This window comes from Oryctolagus cuniculus, chromosome 6, assembly GCF_051225735.1.
Source record: "Oryctolagus cuniculus isolate XC-2025 breed Fujian yellow rabbit chromosome 6, ASM5122573v1, whole genome shotgun sequence".
NCBI classification, from domain to species: Eukaryota; Metazoa; Chordata; class Mammalia; order Lagomorpha; family Leporidae; genus Oryctolagus; species Oryctolagus cuniculus.
Window position 1 is genome coordinate 128,197,021 of NC_142872.1, and position 19,288 is coordinate 128,216,308.

Sequence of the window (19,288 nt, forward strand, 5' to 3'; positions counted from 1 at the left end):
TGTAATTTCCCTGAGGAAATGAAATACCTGAAATAATCCAGACACTAATTTCTTCATGATGAATTTAAAGTTGCTTTCCATTTTTGACCACTTTGCCTGCCTAGTGATAATTTCCATTTTGTATAGTTTACATTACGTCTTTTTTTTTTTTTAATTAAAGTTCAGTCACCCATAAAGATAAGAGTTATCAAAAACTTCAGGATGTTTTTGAACCTGGGAAGCTATCAACTTGGAAGCCTTCTTTGTGCCAACTTAAGAATAATAACTTCTAAAGGGAAAGATGAGTATGGAACACAAAATAGGCAAGGAGGGTCTTCAGACAGAATTTACGACCTAGCACATAAGCACACATGCGCAGGGCTTCCATGAATGATCAGACAGCAGCAAAGAATTTTGTCTTTCCTCTGTCTACGGTAAGTGTGCTTTTTCCTACAGAGAGAGAATATCCTGAATCATTTATATTCAACAACTAGTGAAAACATCTATTAATTCATAACGTGTTATAAAGGTTTGTGCTTCTCACAACTCAGAAAATTTAAAACACCAAACATTCATAACACACATCACCAGCCTTTCATTTCATCCCAGATGATTAAGAAATCTGAGAAACTGACCTCAATAAGCAATCTGAAAATAAAAGATAGAGGGTCTATCCATTATTATATTACCTGTTCCTCAAAAATGAAAGAAAATAGCTTTCTAAGAAGCAAGAATGATGATGAACTAAGAACACACTGAAAGAATCAAATTTGAACTACCTGTGTAAGTAATCTCAACTTTTCAAGAGTTTTAGAGCCTACTGTTCTAGATTTAAATTGAAGTTAGTTATCATCAGGTACTTTTCCCATGGTGTTACTGGAAGAAGCCAAAACCCAAACAAAGAAGGACAACCTATCAATTCATGCAGAAGATAGGTAAAGAGAGACACTGCTTTCTGTACTTGAGTGTTTTTTGTTTCCTCCAATTAAACTTTCCTGGTAAAAATCACATTACCTTCGGCTGCTTGATGATCCAGCCCGACTACCTGGGCCATTACTTGAAACAACTGATATTGCATTAGCAATGGCCTCAACCGCAGAAAGCCGTTCTGCAAATGTATTTCTTTCAGAGCGCTCTGCTTCTGAAAGATAAGAGAAAAAATTAGGATCAATTTAAGCTTCAGAAGTAGCAAGTATGTACAGGATTACCAAATGCAATTTGTACATATGCTAGTGCTCTAATTCACATACTAGATAACCAGTTGCTTCACTCTTCCTACTGAGAACCAGACTTAAGACAGCGTGGAGGTCGGCACTGTACTATAGACTCCACCTACAGTGCTAGAATCCCATATGGCCACTGGTTCAAGTCCTGGCTCCTCCACTTCCCATCCAGCTCTCAGTTAAGGCCTGGGAATGCAGCAGAAGATGGTCTTGGTCTCTGCACCCGTGTGGGAGACCCGAAGGAAGCTCCTGGCTCCTGGTTTCAGATCGGCCCAGCTGCAGCCATTGCAGCTATTTGAGGAGCGAACCAGTGAATGGAAGATAACTTTCTCTATCAAATAAATAAATCTTAAAAAAAAAAAAAGGTGAATTATGACCTTCAACATATGATTTATTTCCTTATTCTACCTTATTTTCCCATCTCCATGGGTCAAAAATAAGATTGTTGAGTACAGTGGGAACTGATGTTGTAGGACAGTGGGTTATGGGCTAAGCCACAGCTTGGGATGTTTGCATCCCATATCAGAGTGCTGATTTGAGTCCTAGCTATTCTACTTCCAATCCAACTTCCTGCTAATGGGCCTGGGTAGCAGTGGGTGATGGCTCAACAGTTGGGTTCCTGCTATGCATGTGGAGGACTGGGACCAAGTTCTGCCTTTAGGTCCAGCTCTGCTCCTGCAGCCATTTGGTGAATGAACTAGTGTATGCGAGACCTCTCTCTCTCTGTCACTCTTTCAAATACATAAATGAATCAATAAACTCTAAAAATTAAAATATATAAAAGAATTATACAATAAATAAAAACACACTGATGAGAAATTCTGTTGCTCCTACATACCCATCGGACAAGAGTTCAGGCAATTTTACCTTCTGAGAAAGCCAAAATCTGAACATCTCACAAAATCACACACCTTCTTTATGGTAACTTGCTCTTCTTTATTTTAGAAATTGACTAAAACTCTTTTAAAGTCTTCCTAATCTTACCCTCTTCTTCTTTAGTTTCCTTATTGCTGGTTGGAAAGCAAACCGACACACAAGCGTGCAGAATGTTCCGGTTCCCGTCACATCTGTGGCTGATGAAGGTCTGCAGCATCTGCAGGTTCTGCTCTAAAAGAAGGGCTTGCTCCAGATTCACAAGGTACTGCCGACAGGCCTCGTAGTCACAGCGGAGGATGTGCTGCATCAAGGTTTGTTTCTGTGCTCAGACAAAGGGGGGGGGGGGGGGCACGACCTTCAGTGAATTAATAGCACATTACGAAAGTTCTCCTTGACGAGACACTCATAGAATCAGATCTGCACATAAGAAGATGCGATTTCAGGCTGGCCTGGCAAAAGGAGTTCAGTGTGAGGGCCCTTGAAGAACGGCCCAGCAGGAAGGCAGCAGCGATACACAAAGCATCATGCATAGGAGCGGCTGGAGCTGGCCTTTAGGCCATGGTTTGCTGATCGCTGGTTCTCAACATATAACCACCAAATTAGAATTTCAGAGTTCTATTAACACTGCTAGCCAACTAACAGAGTACAAATTTTATTGCAGGCTTGCCATCATTCTCTTATGCTCTCAAAGGTCACGCTATACTTAAGTACATGAAAACCAAACCTCTCAACTTCCCAGGAATCATGACAAGTGTAATTCTCAAAGGTGACAGGTACTTACCTGTCAACAGATAAAGTATTTATAGAACACGTCATTAATAAACACATCATTATAAAACATGTCATCAAGGTATTTCTAGGACACATTCGTCAGTTCCAAACATGAACGTACTAAGAAGGTCAAAAGTACTTTAAGAACTCAATGCACTGATGATTAAGCATGCTTTATAATACAAACTTGCTCATTATAAACTCAAAGCAAGAACTTAAAAAAAAAAAAGCAGATAGGAAAAATAGGAAAAGAGTGAGTACTAAAAGAAGAAAAATGCATTTGGGGCCGGCACTGTGGTATAGCAGGTAAAGCAGCCACCTGCAGTGCCGGCATCATATGGGTCCTGATTCCAGTCCCAACTGCTCCACTTCCAATCCAGCTCTCTGCTATGGCCTGAGAGAGCAGCAGAAGATGCCCCAAGTCCTTGGGCCCCTGGTTCCTGGCTTTGGATCGGCACAGCTCTGGCTGTTGTGGCCATCTGGGGAGTGAACCAGTGAATGAAAGACCTCTCTCTCTCACTCTTTGCCTCTCCTTCTCTAACTGACTTTCACGTTAAATAAATAAATCTTTTTAAAAAAAAAAAAAAAGAAAGAAAGAAAAATCCATTTGAGGGGCCGCTGTGGCGTAGTGGGTAAAGCTGCTGCCTGCAGTGCCAGCATCCCATATGGGCACCGGTTCAAGTCCTCCACTTCCAGTCCAGCTCTGGGAAAGCAGTAGAAGATGGCCCAAGTCCTTGGGTCCTTGCAACCATGTGGGAGACCCAGAATAAGCTCCTGGCTCCTGGCTTCGGATTGGCGCAGCTCCCGCTGTAGCAGCCAATTGGGGAGTGAACCAGTGGATGGAAGACCTCTCTGTCTCTGCCTCTCCTCTCTCTGTGTAACTCTTTCAAATAAATAAATAAAGCAAGCAAGCAAGCAAGCATTTGAATAACTTGTCCTCCTTAAGGGAAGGAAGAGATAAAACTGGGTAGGCTTGGGCGGGGGAGGGGGAGTCAGGGGGGCGCCTCCATAAGAAAACATTTCCACTCCCTACCACATGGGAGCTAGGCCATTTTGGATCTGAGATAACCTAACAGCTCCAGAGTTCATGTGGGCCACATGATACTAACTTTGCAAATGTGGAAATTTATATTTATACAACATTCATAAAGAAGATATGTCAAAGTCTCTCTAAAGAACAAAGGTCCAATATTTTCAAAGGCAACTAAAATAAAGAGAGTGTGTTGCACACTGAGACAATATAGACTGTTTTCAGGGTTAGAAGCAGCCATTCTACAGGAAGCTCTCAGCTCCAGCCTACAAGGTGATGCATAGATTTTCACACTACAGATAGCAGTATCACTTTTAGCTGGGTTGTACGCTGTACTTGTCATTTATTCTTACAGCAAAGGGCACAGAGTTAAGTAAAAAATGTCTTGTGTCTACTGTGTGGTAAGTACTAGTCTCTGAGGTACACAGACATGCTGGCTGTCTATCCTTACTGGGCTGATTAAGTGCAGGTGTCACACAATCAAATGCCCAACTTTGAAGTAACAAAAACGGGAGAGGGAGGCTGTGGGCAAAACAAGCCCTACAATAAATGGCAACAAAATGACTCAGCAACAAACTGCAGGTCATAGGGACTGCAATGAACTTGAGCGAATACAAACAGGATGGAAAAGCCGGAGTCTAATGTTTTCATGAGGTGGGTATAAGGGGGCCTACTTTTACCAGGTCTCATTTTTCACAAGCAACTGAAAGTCTGGATTCTAAAATATCAAACTCTATGATGTTAATGAGTGGAAGACTATTTCTAGGGGTCAAGTTCAGATCACAGTCATCTCCTTGTCCTTGCCCCCTGTGGTTTGGAACTGTCAGTCTAGATTATAATCCCAGATGTACGAAAATATGTCTACAAACAACAACTCAGGAGCTCTCAGGAACACCTGCAGTCAGTCTTACTTTGGGTGCAGCTCCACACAGGGGCAAGCACTGCTGTGGGGTGCAGACTTGGGAAGTGCCCACATCCCACACCAGAGTGATGGCAGGAGTCTCGGCTGTGCTCTCAATTCCAGCTTCCTGTAATGAGCACCCTGGGAGGCAGCAGGTGATGGCTTAAGCAGTTGGGTCTGTGACATGTATGTGGGAGACCCAGATTGAGTGCCAGGCTCCCAGCCCCAGCTGTTACAGACATTTAGGGAGTAAACCTGATGAGAGATCCACACCATGGCCTGCCTCACTCTGTCTTTCAAGTAAATCGTTGAAAAGAAGTTTTAATACAAAGTTTACTAACCACCTCTAACCTACTGAGGGGTGTATGTCCCCCTATTATGCTACATTTCCACCCTTTATAGAAAATTCTCCAGTTCCTCACCTCCCATTCTCTGCATACCTCACACTAATCAAGCTTTCATGCCCGCTGTCAACAATAAAGGAGATAGTGTCAAACCCACAAGTCAGTACTCAGTACCCAGTTTATCCAGTCTTTAGCATCACTTACCATACCTGATTGCTACATCTTGACACATACTCCTCATTTGGCTTCTAGAATTCCCCTGAATCCAGCTGTCCTCCAACTCTTATGGATGACCCTTCTTGATCTTGTATGCATGTTCTCAAAATGTTATCATCCTGACACTTAAATGATACGAGTATTCTCACGGCTCAGTCCTTGGACCTTTCATCCACAATACTGATGATCCTCAGTGTAATCCTTTAAATAACAGCCCCATGTCTATTTCCCCCTCCTGGCTTTTAGACTCAGGTATCTATCTTTTTCTCTCTCATGTCCTCTTTGGCTGAAAGCCTGAACTTTACAAGTCTAAAACCAACTTTCTGATGCCACCCCCTACTTACTGAACCTTTCCTCACCTGACAGGCCTCATCTTCAGAAATGGCAACTTCGTTCTCTCAAAATCTTTTGTCTTCTCACTTCCTGTAACTGCCATTACTTCCTGTAGCCATCAGCACACCCTGTTGGTTCTACTTTCAAAACATATCTAGTGTACCTACAGTGTCATCACTGGGCCAAGTCCATATCAACTCTCACCCACATTACTTTAACAGCTTCCTAACTTGTCTCTGAAATTTCACCCTGTCCCTCTAAGTACACCCAGCATGTCATCAGGTGCTCTTTTAAAGACCACATCAGTCTTCAAACTGCTCCAACATCTTTCAATGATGAGAACGAAAACTCTATATTTCATAAATACTCAACTGCAGCACACTAAAAATTAAACTCATCCTCTTCCCTTACCAGTTGTTTCTCCTACTATATTTCCTCTCTAAAATCAACCACCCTCAAGACAAAAGCTTTTTAACTCTTTTATTTATTGGTGATATCCAGTTACCAAGCTTTATAGCTTCTATATTCTTAAGATCTCTGAAATTTCCAAGAGTTCAATCTAGATAATTGTTTTTGTCTAACCTGGATTATTCTTACCTGTAAGATCTCTAAATTTCCATTATCCAATACCTGTTTTTTAAAAACCCACCCTTTATAGAAGATCTTTTCTAAAAAGCTGATCTTCCCATTTATCTACTTAAAATTATACCACTTTGAGGTTTCAGGGTAAAGTCAGGCCCTTTAGGATTAGCACACAGGTACCCCTCACAGTGCCTCTCTCCAGCCTCATCCACTGCTCCTCACTGACACATAAAATCCCTACTTCTTGGACCTATCAAAAAATGTACACATTCTCCCAACTCTACATTATACTCACTGGTTTGTTTTGTTATCCTAACACACTACTAATAGTAACTCTTGGAAGGCAGGAAGGGGCAATGAAGGATCTACTCGAGACTGTTTCCATATGCTTCAGCAGTGTCGTCTACATCAGAATGCCATGTACTTTCAGAATTCCAATTACCTCCACAGCCATGATGATGACAGCAGCTTTCTTTTTGATTGTTGAATTGGCAGGAAGATTTATTAAAGAATGCACACCCATTCCAAGACTACTAATAGGTGGAAGATCAAGCCAATCAGGATCTCTTATTCCTCCCATGCAATCTTTAGCCATTGGATAGATGGTACCATTTCCATCTCGAAGAATAATAGGAGATTCCTATACATAGAGGGAAATAATAAAGTTTGGCTATATATAAAAACTCTGATTTTCACAACAGTATATTACTTTTCTAAGTAGATACCAGTAATAATCGTCAGTAATACTGATCAAATAAGAAACCTACTATAAGGATCTATTAAATATCCCACATTCTTTAATAGTTTGATAACAAGCAAACCAAATACAAACCCTAACCTTCACAACGATAACAGTGTTTCCCTAGCATTTCTCTCAAGCAAACATGAGCCTTTACCTGTCCAGCAGTGAAAATGGCGACATTCCTCTCATTCTGACCAAGGAAGGCGATGCTGCTTGTAGGGAAATTATTCTCCTGTTCAGCTTTTCCCGTAGCCAGATCAAAGATACAGTAGCGTACCCAATTTCCAGTCTTCAGAACAGCATGCACACCTTGTGGGGGAAAGAAGTGATAGAAGCTGTTACACAGTCAGTCACTTGGACGAGTACTGAGCAGATGCTCACAGCCCTGGCCACAAGGGTAAGTCAATTCAGACACACACAGTTCCTTCCACAATCTTACACAGGAGGACAAAATCTGTCACTGCCCGAACACTTGGCCCTACTCCCATTTCCTGCCTGGGCAGTGAGTGTGGTACAGAGAAGGGACACTGGTAAAACTTAAATCTTCACCTTTGGAATCTACATTCACTGCTAATATTTCTGTTTTTTCAGGTATGCAAAGCTTTTTAGGCGTCCTTTGGAAACAGTCCGGAACTTTTGGCGTTCCTCCAGTTTTGACAACCTGTATGACAAAAAAGAAACTGACTCTTAGTGAACACATTCAAGGAGTCAGCCCCACGTTTACCTGCTCAGTGGCTCTGCACACCCACCTGCAGTTCATCAATTCTCAGTAACCTGCAATCCTGCAGGAGAGACGAAGGGTCGGCGTCGGGACCGGAGCTGCTCTGACAGGTTGTGTTGCTGGATGTTCCTGGAAACTTCACAGCAACATAGGCACCGTCCACTTTTAACACCTAGAAGTACGGGCACATACATTGAGTAGTAACAACAGCTTATATGAAATCAACATACAAAATCTCTTCAATGAACTAGCTTAACTTAAAAGGTGTTTAACTCCTTAAGAGAATGTTTCTTCAGTGATAACCAGGTTATAAAATTAACCTGGACAGACTCATTAAAGCTTTGCTGTTGATGTCTATATTCAGAGAAAAACCAACTCATGCAGCCAATACAGTCTATGAATGTTTAGCAATCAACTGAAAAATTCAAACATGACCCAAGAACATCTCCCACCTTCCCTCATTACTAGCCATACTGTGTGACACTGTGTGACAGTTATCAGCGCCATCCACTACAGTAAGCAGCAGCCCTCAGTGGCTATTGAGAATCTGAAATTAAGTGAACGTGGCTGAGAAGGTCTGTGATGTTATTCCAGTTTAATACATGTAAACACCACATACACACAGGACTTGACACCCGGGGATCTCAGTCCCGCACTCTTTGTCCAAACATCAACACTTCTAATCTGGAGCCAGTGTAAGCTTCTCAGAAGAAAACACTTAACCATAATTATACACTGCAGTTAATCAGATGGCGTGCTGTATGACAAAGGCCTTTATAAACCATTCAGTATGGCGCTCCGGCCCTTTGCTTCAATTATATACAGAAGACCGTCAAGTTTTGGACACTAAAGAGCATCAGGAAAAACCTTTAGTTCGCAGATATCCTACAGCTGTGGGTTTACTCGGTACTGCATGGAGAGAAAGTGAAATGAAGGACACTACAGTGACGGCCTCCACCTACTCGGACTCCAGGACAAACCCTCTTCAGGAGGAGAGGGGGAAATGCAAGGCTGTGTAACCAAACTACTAAGTTCTTTCAGCATTAAGGATGAATCATCAAAAGATTATGTATCTCCATGCAACTTTTCAGTAAATGTGCAATGACTCCACAGTAACACGTCTGAGTTCTTGTTATGATAAAAGCCACACAAGCTCAGTGAGGAACATCATCTCTTCATCTCTCGGGCACAGAAGAGAGACAGAGCAGAGATGCATCTGATTCAGGGATGGAACCGAAGAAGCCGCTGAAGCCGATACATAGAAAACAGCCCAGGAAGACAGGGCTCACACCACGCACCGACCACGAATGCTGGCATAACCAGTATAGCAGCAGATATTTGGAACAAACCTTGCCAACAGGAACATTCTTAACATCTTCCACAAAGACGACCTCACGAAGAGACCACTGCTCTTCGTTCACCTTTTCCTCCTCTTTCGGGGCAGGGGTCGACCGGCGGCGTTCTTAGACAACAACAAAATGGTAAGTACCAAAAAGAAAACGTGAAAGAGACTTTATAGATTTCATCTACATATATGAAAATCGCTCATTTTTAAAGGAATACATAACTGAGGCTTCTAGATAAAAATGTCATGAATGACTGCTTTCTGGAGTTTTATGACCAACTTCTTTTTTTTTTTTTGACAGGCGGAGTCGACAGTGAGAGAGACAGAGAGAAAGGTCTTCCTTTTGCCGTTGGTTCACCCTCCAATGGCCACCGTAGCCAGCGCATCACGCTGATCAGAAGCCAGGAGCCAGGTGCTTCCTCCTGGTCTCCCATGTGGGTGTAGGGCCCAAGCAGTTGGGCCATCCTCCACTGCACTCCCTGGCCACAGCAGAGAGCTGGCCTGGAAGAGAGGCAACCGGGACAGAATCCGGCGCCCCGACCGGGACTAGAACCCGGTGTGCCGGCGCCGCAAGACAGAGGATTAGCCTAGTGAGCCACGGCGCTGGTTTATGACCAACTTCTACTTCAAATAAATTCACAGGAAAGAAACTACAACTGTTAATGCCTTCCTACACTAACATCACTACAAACAAGAAATACACATGTATTTTGGACTCAAAACTTAGGGTGACCAAACCAAGGCTTAAAAAAGAGGACTTGATAGGCTGTTCTATGTCCTCAAAGACTATCATGTGGGGCCGGTGCTGCAGCATAGCGGGTGAAACCACCTCCTGCAGTGCCAGCATCCCATATGGGCGCCAGTTTGAGTCCTGGCTGCTCCACTTCAGATCCAGCTCTCTGCTATGGCCTGGGAAAGCAGTGGAGAATGGCCCAAACCTGCACCTGTGTGGGAGACCCAAAAGAATCTCCTGGCTCCTAGCTTCAGATCAGCCCAGCTCTGGCCGGCTACTGCACCCATCTGGGGAGTGAACCAACAGATGGAATACCTTTCTCTCTGTGCCTCTGCCTCTCTGTAACTCTGCCTTTCAAATAAATAAATAAATAAAAACTATAATGTAGCTGTTGAAGTTTAATTTTAAATTTCCTCAGCTGTAAAATAACTACTCTAGTGGGTGGATTATGGAATAGTGGGTAAAGCCTCTATCGGCGATTCTGGCAACCCATATGGGCACAAGTTAGAGTCTAGGCTGCTCCTCTTCTGATCCAGCACCCTGCTAATGGCCTAGGAAAAGCAGCAGAAGATGGTCCAAGTGCTTGGGCCTCTGCCCCCTTATGGAAAACCCAGACTGAGTTCTAGCCTTCTAGTTTCAGCCTGGTCCAGGCTCAGCTGTTGTGGAATCTGGGGAGTGAACCAGAGGATGGAAGACCTCTCTCTCTCTCTCCCCACCTCCCACCCTCCATTCCTCTTTCCCTTTTAAAAATAAATAAATAAACTGAGCCGGCGCCGTGATTCAACAGGCTAATCCTCCGCCTTGCGGTGCCGACACATCGGGTTCTAGTCCCGGTCGGGGCGCCAGATTCTGTCCCGGTTGCCCCTCTTCCAGACCAGCTCTCTACTGTGGCCAGGGAGTGCAGTGGAGGATGGCCCAAGTGCTTGGGCCCTGCACCCCATGGGAGACCAGGATAAGTACCTGGCTCCTGCCTTTGGATCAGCGCAGTGCGCCAGCCGCAGTGCGCCGGCCGCGGCGGCCACTGGAGGGTGAACCAACGGCAAAGGAAGACCTTTCTCTCTGTCTCTCTCTCACTGTCCACTCTGCCTGTCAAAAAAATAAATAAATAAATATAATAAATAAATAAATAAACAAACTACACTATAAAATCAAAACTTCAGCTCCATGGTACAATAGTGAGTCTAGGTTTACAAACTCTACAAATCTGCGCACAAGTTGCAGCCACGCTGTAACCAATGTGTGTAAGAGTCTCGGGGGGGGGGGGGGGGCGGGGTGGGCAGGGGGACAGGTACTCTACCTAGAGGCAGGTCATTTCCTTCTACCACTGCCATGAAGTTTAGATATTATAGTCAACACTGTACAAACTACTTTTTAATTTAAATAAAGCTGTACAAAAAATCTACTAGAAACTTATATAAAAAGGATTTTTCAGACGCTAAGAGCTGCCTCAAGCAAGAAACAAACTGAACATAGCTCTTGGGCTCTGATTCGGGCACCACGAACTTCACATAAAACTTACTGTATGGCATTGAGGCGCTGCTGGCAATGGAGGAGGCATCACTGCACGTGGATGCTGGAGACGGGGGAGGACCCATTTCCGTTTTCACTGGCTCCTGCTTACTTTCAGGCCTAAGAGAAGAAAGAAGATTCTCCTTATATTCACGAAAGCAGTGAAAGATGGCCCAGGTACTAGGGCCTTGCACCCACATGGGAGAACTGGAAGAAGCTCCTGGCTTCAGTGTGGCCTAGTCCTGGCCATTGCGTCCATTTGGGGAGTGAACCAGCAGATGGAAGAGCAATCTCTCTCTTCTCTCTCTCTGCCTTTCAAATAAATAAATAAATCTTAAATATGAAATTACGTATAGCAACTATACAAAATTCTACAAATGGTAAAAAAAAAAAATAATTTATCACAAGGCAGCAATTTGTTTTTAGCTAGAAAACTAAATTACAAATTTGTTATTCATTTCATTCTGAAACAAATAATCTGGTATTTTTATTTATTAATTATTTTTGAAAGGCAGAGAGAGAGAGAGAGAGATCTCATCAGCTGCTTTGCTTCTCATGCCCACAATAGCAGGGCTGGGTCACACTGAAGCTAGGAGCTCAGAACTCCATCCAGGTCTGTCACGTCAGTGTCAAATCCTCGAGTGATCACCAGCTGCCTGCCAGGATATGCATTAGCAGGAAGCTGGAACAGGAAGCAGAGCAGAGGCCTGAACCCAGGCACTATGACATAAGTTGCAGACAACCCAAGTGGCATCTTAACCACCGCCCCAAATGCCTTGCTTCACATTATCTTTTCTATTAAAAACATTTTTAATTACTGACTTTAAATTTACGAAACAGGCCGGTGCCGTGGCTCAATAGGCTAATCCTCCACCTTGCGGCGCCTGCACACCGGGTTCTAGTCCCGGTCGGGGCGTCGGATTCTGTCCCGGTTGCCCCTCTTCCAGGCCAGCTCTCTGCTATGGCCAGGGAGTGCAGTGGAGGATGGCCCAGGTGCTTGGGCCCTGCACCCCATGGGAGACCAGGAAAAGCACCTGGCTCCTGGCTCCTGCCATCAGATCAGCGCGGTGCGCCGGCTGCAGCGGCGGCCATTGGAGGGTGAACCAACGGCAAAGGAAGACCTTTCTCTCTCTGTCTCTCTCTCTCACTGTCCACTCTGCCTGTCAAAAAAAAAAAAAAAAAAAAAAAAAAAAAAAATTTACGAAACAAAAATTCTGAGGTGGTACTCTGTCGAGTTCCCATATACCCTCACTCCATTTTCCCTTTTAACTTTCCATATTAGTATATTTGTCACAATTAATGAACCATACCCAGCTTCAATGATTTTTCTTTTTAAAAGATTTATTTATTAGAAAGGCAGGTAGAAAGAGAGAGAAACAAAGACAGAGATCTATCACCTATGGTTAACTCCCAAAATTGCCACAATAACCAGGGCTGGGCCAGGCCAAAGCCAGTAGCCAGGCACTCCATCAGGTTGCTACATGGATGGCAAGGGCCCAAGCACTTGGGTTATCCTCTGCTGCCATCCCAGGTGCATTAACAGGAAGCCAGATCCGGGATGTAGCTTAACAAACCGAACCACAATCCCAACCTCTCCATTTTTTTGTTTTTGTTTTTTTTTTTTTTAAAACCAAACTCTTTATCCTTCCCATCCCACCAAGCCTCTAAGTTAACAACATTCTGTGTTCAGAATGTTGAACTTTCTTCATTCAGCCAATTTTTGCTTCTGTATGTAAGGGAGAACACCACGTATTTGTCGTTCTGTGTCTGGTTTATGACACTCAACATGACATCTTCCAGCTCTAAGAATTTTGTTGCAAATGCAAGAGTTCATTCTTTTTTTATAACTGAATAATATTCCAGTGTGTGTGTGTGTGTGTGTGTGTGTGTGTGTAAAACACATTTTCTTTATCCATTCCTCTGATTATTCACACCTTGGCCAAGTCTGCATCTTGGCTACTGTGAACAGTGCTGCTATACAAACGTGGTGGATCCCACAGCATCTTTTAATTTCATTTTCCCACAAACCTTTCAAAGCACCCTCACACAAATATTAAGCAAGCTGAAAATGGCAAAAACTTAGCAATTCCCAAATTCTGTCACTGTACACTTCTAAGTCTTCCTTTATTAATCCCATACAGATCAAATAAGATACTGACATAAACACACGATTAGTTAGGAGAAAGTACTTACTTAGTTTCCGTAGTTTTGCTAGCTTTTTCCATGCTTTTCAAGCTCTCAGGAGATCTAAGTTGAAATCTACAGCTATCATTCATATTCCAAACTGACTCCATTAAAACACCAACTTTAGGAATTCCAGCGCTAATCGAAAATGCAACTGCTCCGGCATGATAAAGAGGATTATTTCTTAAGCATACCTAGCAAACAAAGAAAATCACCACCAAGTTGAAGTCACTTTAAACCAAACTCGATTCTTTCAGCTGCATGACAATGCAATACATGCAAGTACTGCTTCCTGGCTTTCCCAGACAGTCTTACCATCAGTTAGGCTGAAAACACTGACTTAGAGCTCTGTCAAGAAAGCACAGTCCTGAAGTTCATGAGTGGGAATAATTTCAGCTACCTGCTCAAAATTTATCATTAGCTTCAATTACACTTCATTTCCTGTAATCTGAAATTACTCTTTTAAAATTCATGATGCTATTATAAGGGTTCTACAACTTCATTTCTATCAATGTTTATTTCCCCCAGAGTCTTGTTTTTTACTAACCAAAAGCTTTGTGGATATTATAATTTTTCTTTTAAATGAACAAAGAAAATATAAACATTACTGTTAGGAATTCTGCCACGGAGTAACTTCAGACCATCCTCTGAAAACCAATTGCCTGTCAGATGCTATTACCAAACATACCAACCACCGTGCCATATGAAATAGGAACATGATTTCTGGGGATCTCTTTTGATCTCTCCAATAGCCCAATACTACTGGCATTCTGTTCATTAACAAATTATTACATTACACTTGACCAGTGGCATATATGAAGGTTACAGTTTTTATTGTGGCTTATAAATACTGGAAACACAAGCAGATAGCAATACATTTAAACTAGAGTCCCGGCTGCTCCATTTCCAAGCCAGCTCCTGCTAAAGTGCCTGAGAAAGCAATAGAAGATGGCTGAGCCCTTGCGCCCTGCACCATGTGGGAGACCCGGAAGAAGCTGCGGGATCTTGCATTCAAATCGGCCCAGCTCCAGCTGCTGCAGCCGTTTGGGGAGCAAGCCAGCAGATGGAAGGTATTTCTGCCTCTGCCTCTCTGTAACTCTGCCTTTCAAATAAATAAATAAATCATAAAAGTGCACAGGGCAGGGGTGGGGGGGAGTGTGGGTGCTGGCATTGTAGCATAGCAGGTAAAGCCACTGCCAGTGATGCTGTGGATGGAAGACATCTCTCTATCTCCCTTTCAAATAAGTAAAATAAATCTTTAAAAAAGAGAGAGAGAGAGAGAGAGAGAGAGAGAGAGAGAGAGATGTCAGCATTGTGGTGTCGTAGGCTATGCCTCCACCTGTGGCACCAGCATCCCATACGGGCGCTGGTTCAAGTCTCCGCTGCTTCACTTCCAATCCTCTGCTAATGGCCTGGAAAAGCAGTGGAAGATGGCCCTAGTGCTTGGGCCACTGCCTGGCCCAAGAGCCAAGCTCCTGGCTCCTGGCTTTGGATGCATTCAGCTCCAACCACTGCCATCATTTGTGAAGTGAACAAGTGGATGGAAGACCTTTCTGTCTCTCCCTCTTTGTCCATAACTCTATTGCTCAAATAAATAAAATCTTTAAATGTGTGTGTGTGTGTGTGTGTGTGTATTCACACCAATCTGTGAATGTAGGTGTAGCTGACCAACAGTTCTTTCTGATATTAACACAGGAACATTTTCCTGAGACCTCCAGTTTTCTACAGCTTTAAAACAAAATCTTAGTTCTCCATCCAAGAATTTTAATATGCTTTCACCAATTTAACACCAAAAAAATTTTTTTTAAGATTTATTTATTTGAAAATCAGAGTTCGTGGCGGGGGGGGGAACGACGACAGAGATAGTTCATCCTCTGGTTCATTCCCCAAGTGGCTGAAATGGCCAGGGTAGAACCAGGCAGAAGCCAGGAGCTTCATCAGGGTCTCCCATGTGGGTGGCAGGGCCAAAGCACTTGGGCATTTTCTGCTGCTTTTCCCAGGCCATTAACAGGGAGTTGGATTGGAAGTGGAGTAGCCAAGGCTTGAAGCAGCACCATGTGGGATGCTGGCACTGCAGGCAGAGGCTTTACCCATATATGCCACAGCACCAGCCCCAATACCAATATATTTTATTGCAAGCTTTTCTTCAGCATGTTTTTGTTTTCTAACGTCTCTTCATACAGTAATGCAATCCCACCTGCTAATAAGTTAGCTGCTATGCCATCCTACTATAATACGAGTCCAGCTGACAAGAAACTTTGACAACAGAAATTAGGATTTGAACTAAATAGGAAAAGAGAAGTACCCAGAGGAGAGAAGTAGAAAGAGCAGCAGTGAGAAAAGAAAAAAAGTGAGAAGAGGAAAGAGACAGGAGGGTGCAAACAGAGGCACAGTACAAGTCCTGGGCAACACAGGTCACATAAATAACTGAACCAGCACAACAATGCAGAACAGCACAAAGTGACTGAGAACTTTCTAATCAGAAGACCAATAAAAGAGTAAGAACAAGACAACCGTGAAGGGGACTAAACCAACCAACAACCAGTGCCACAAAGAGGAATATGTACACCTAAACTGGGTTTGGAAACTGCAGCTCAGATAGTAACTAACAAGTTCAGATGCAGGAAACAAATAATACTGCCTTAAGGTGATGAGAAAAATCCTGAACTCAAAACACTGCATGAGGAAATTAGCACATTATGCAATGAAAGCTAGCAATTGTCTAACTTTCAATGACTTTGAAATTCTTAAACATTCTTTATAGCAGTTGCTATAATGAATACAGTTGCTATAACGAATACAAGCATCAACTTTAATCATGAAGATAAACAATAAACAGTAATGACAGTTCTCTTTCTCAGGACTCATTCTCATCATTGAGTACTATTTAAGTTTCTCAAAATTCTTGTGACTATGTGGGCCACAACTAGTTTGAATAATCTGTAAGTTAAAACTGATTAAATGTACTAGTAAAGGTGAGAAATTCTTACATACTTAAGAAACAGAAGCCCATATTAATACAAACACGTTTTCAGAAAAATAATTTTCAAAAAATGAGAAAAGTGGCATATTTACATTTTTGCAAATCTAACAACTGCTTTAACAGAAGACAGCTGGATTCTGTCTGCTGTAATCTGTTGTCCATACATTACTGTGACCAAAGTCCCTACGAAGGCCATGCAGCATCACACCTAGCAGTAACTAAGAAGAATAGGTGTCAGGGAGCTGGCAGGAGTCTCTAGACACTTTAAGCACTCAGAGTACTACAGAATCATCTTCAATCCTTGCCTATCTTCCTGCTGGATTATGGTATTTTAACTCTTTATTTGTTGATCTTTATTTAGTAGGACCATTAAGCCTTTAACTATAAAGCTAAAAATATTATTCCAAAAACTTAAGTTGAAAAAAAAAAATCTCCTTCCATAACGTATCTTTATGAGATTAAAACTATCTCAGAACCAAAAAAACCCAGACAAAAAACCAGCAATGGAAGATCCCCATCTCCTGCTTCATAATGACAATCCTTCCTCCAAACCTCAGATGATTCAACTCCCCTGAAATACCTGTTAAATACACTGAGTAGGTCTAGTCCAAGGACCAAACAAAAGAAAACAATCTTTCAGGCAAGGGTAGCTCCAGAATGCATTGGTAAAGTACCAAATGATTCATTTTTATTCTTTTAAAAATGTATTTATTTGAAAATCAGAATGATACAGAGAGACGGAAAGACAGACAGATCTTCCATCCACTAGTTCACTCCTGAAATGGCTACAATGGCCAGGGCTAAAGCCCAGGCAGAAGCTAGGAGCCAGGAGCTTGTACTGGGTCTGCCACAGGATTGCAGGAGTCCAGTCACTTGGGCCATCCTCCACTGTTCTCCCAATCACATTAGCAGGGAGCAGGATCAGAAGTGGAACAGCCGGGACTGCAGACATCAGTTTAATGCACTATCCCACTGCTCCAGCCCCTTCAAACGATTCTGAAAACCAGACAAACAGAGGAGATGCACCCCACAGGAAACCTAAACAATGGGCAACAATCTATAAAAAGAATGAGGGGGCCAGTGTTATGTCCTGGCTGCTCCACTTCCAATCCAGCTCCGTGCTAATGGCCTGTGAAAGGCAGTGGAAGGCGGCCCAAGTGCTTGTGCCCCTGCTACCCATGTAGGAAACCCAAATGAAGCTCCTTGTTTCAGCCTGGCTCAGCCCTCGCCACTTCTGCCACTTGGGGATTGAGCCATTGGATGGAAGACTTCTCTGTAACTCTTTCAAGTAAACATAATCTTGGGGCCAAAAAAGCACATTTACACTATGGGAAGTTGGTCCATCAAATGATGCTCATCCATGAAATTACTCACAGATGGAGAAATTGATTTTTCAGTTTTACTTCTTGATTTCATGTGAAAGGCAGAGCGACACAGAAAGAGGAAAAAACAGAGAAGAGAGGGAGATCTCTTCCATCCACTGGTTTACTCCCCAAATGCCCGCAATAGCTGGGGCTGGGCCAAATCAAAGTCAGAAGCCAAGACACCCAGGCAGGTGGCAAGAACCCAAACCCAAGGACTTGGCTATCAAATGTTGCCTTGAAGTACGAGCAGGAACCTGCTGGGAACTAGAGCAGGACTGCATCCCAGGCACTCTGACATGGGATGCAGGCATCACAAATGGTGACTTGACCCACCGCATCACAATGCTATGCCAAGAAAATGATTCTGGAGTGAAATAACGGCCCTTGAGATAACAGGCTCGATTCTAATTACTTACCTGGGTACCGACAGTAATGTTCGGCATTGAGGAAATACCAGCACTGGATTTAGGCTTCTTATTTTTTGCTCTCGCTTTCTCTAACATTTTTTTCCTTTGACTAAAAGGGACTACACCCCTGAAAAGAAAAACATAAAGTCATCAAATAAGCAGCATATTTAAATCAGTATCTTTAAAAACATATGAAATTACACATATTGTCATTTAAGCATGAGTAGTATTCTTTCTCTAATATGTTGGCCACACAGTATTAAGATGTGCAATTACCCTCAATTGAAACTTTGGCATAAGTTTAACAAATAACTGGATACAGTTTTAATAAACCTTTAGAATTAGAATTAAAAAAGTATCAATTGATATCTTTCTTCCAAGTCATATTTTAATAGACCCCCCCATATATTACTCTGCAAATACAGACTCAAGATCAGAGATAAATCAAGACACCTTCTAATGGTAAAGCTATAATTAAATAAGGCAAACAATTTTCATACAATGAGAAAACAACCTACAACCTATTCAAATTATGTAAAAGCAAAATATGATTATGTAGAAGAATAAGAATACCACTCCCAAATACTAACAATCAGTATCTTTGAGTTTTAAGACTCTACTTTTATTCCACTTCATAGTTTTATAAAATGCAATGATTAGTCACTATGTATGTATTACTTCTATAAATTTACAAGTAAATTTTTTTAATTTACTTTGCAATTTGCCTCTCTGTTAAGCAGTATCTCACGTCTGCCATGCACAGCACGTCTGTGCACAGAACATCCCCAGAGAAGAAGCCCCCCTGCCTACGCACTCACCACCAGTACAAGCTGTTCTCCAGCTGGGCGCAGGTGTACAGAGCACAGCCATGTAAAGAAACTATCCGCTCCCCCTGAAGCTCTGAGTATGTCTGAGCAGTGTGCTCCAATTTAGAAGCCACAGAACTTAAAGTTTCATCCACCCATGTAGCAACCTGAAAAATAAAATATTAGGTTATTCAAAGGTAACTGACCTTTCTAAAAGGACTATGGTCAAAACTAGGGCA

General features: G+C 42.6%; 1 protein-coding gene across 12 annotated transcripts in view; it reads right to left on the reverse strand.

Moving 5' to 3' along the window:
• The window catches only part of UBR5 (ubiquitin protein ligase E3 component n-recognin 5), a 158,638-nt gene that overhangs the window by 53,006 nt on the left and 86,344 nt on the right, over window positions 1-19,288 (reverse strand). For all 12 annotated transcript variants that reach the window (XR_016236561.1, XM_070075377.2, XM_070075376.2 and 9 more), the window contains 11 exons: window positions 19,062-19,216; window positions 18,253-18,370; window positions 13,499-13,683; window positions 11,316-11,425; window positions 9,068-9,180; window positions 7,747-7,890; window positions 7,547-7,658; window positions 7,152-7,306; window positions 6,698-6,895; window positions 2,187-2,397; window positions 994-1,120 (listed from right to left, as the gene is read on the reverse strand). Coding sequence is in view for 11 of the 12 variants with exons in the window: in XM_070075377.2 (XP_069931478.1) it covers window positions 994-1,120; window positions 2,187-2,397; window positions 6,698-6,895; window positions 7,152-7,306; window positions 7,547-7,658; window positions 7,747-7,890; window positions 9,068-9,180; window positions 11,316-11,425; window positions 13,499-13,683; window positions 18,253-18,370; window positions 19,062-19,216 (1,628 nt within the window). In the remaining variant the exon portion in view is untranslated. The remainder of the gene's footprint in view (window positions 1-993; window positions 1,121-2,186; window positions 2,398-6,697; window positions 6,896-7,151; window positions 7,307-7,546; window positions 7,659-7,746; window positions 7,891-9,067; window positions 9,181-11,315; window positions 11,426-13,498; window positions 13,684-18,252; window positions 18,371-19,061; window positions 19,217-19,288) is intronic.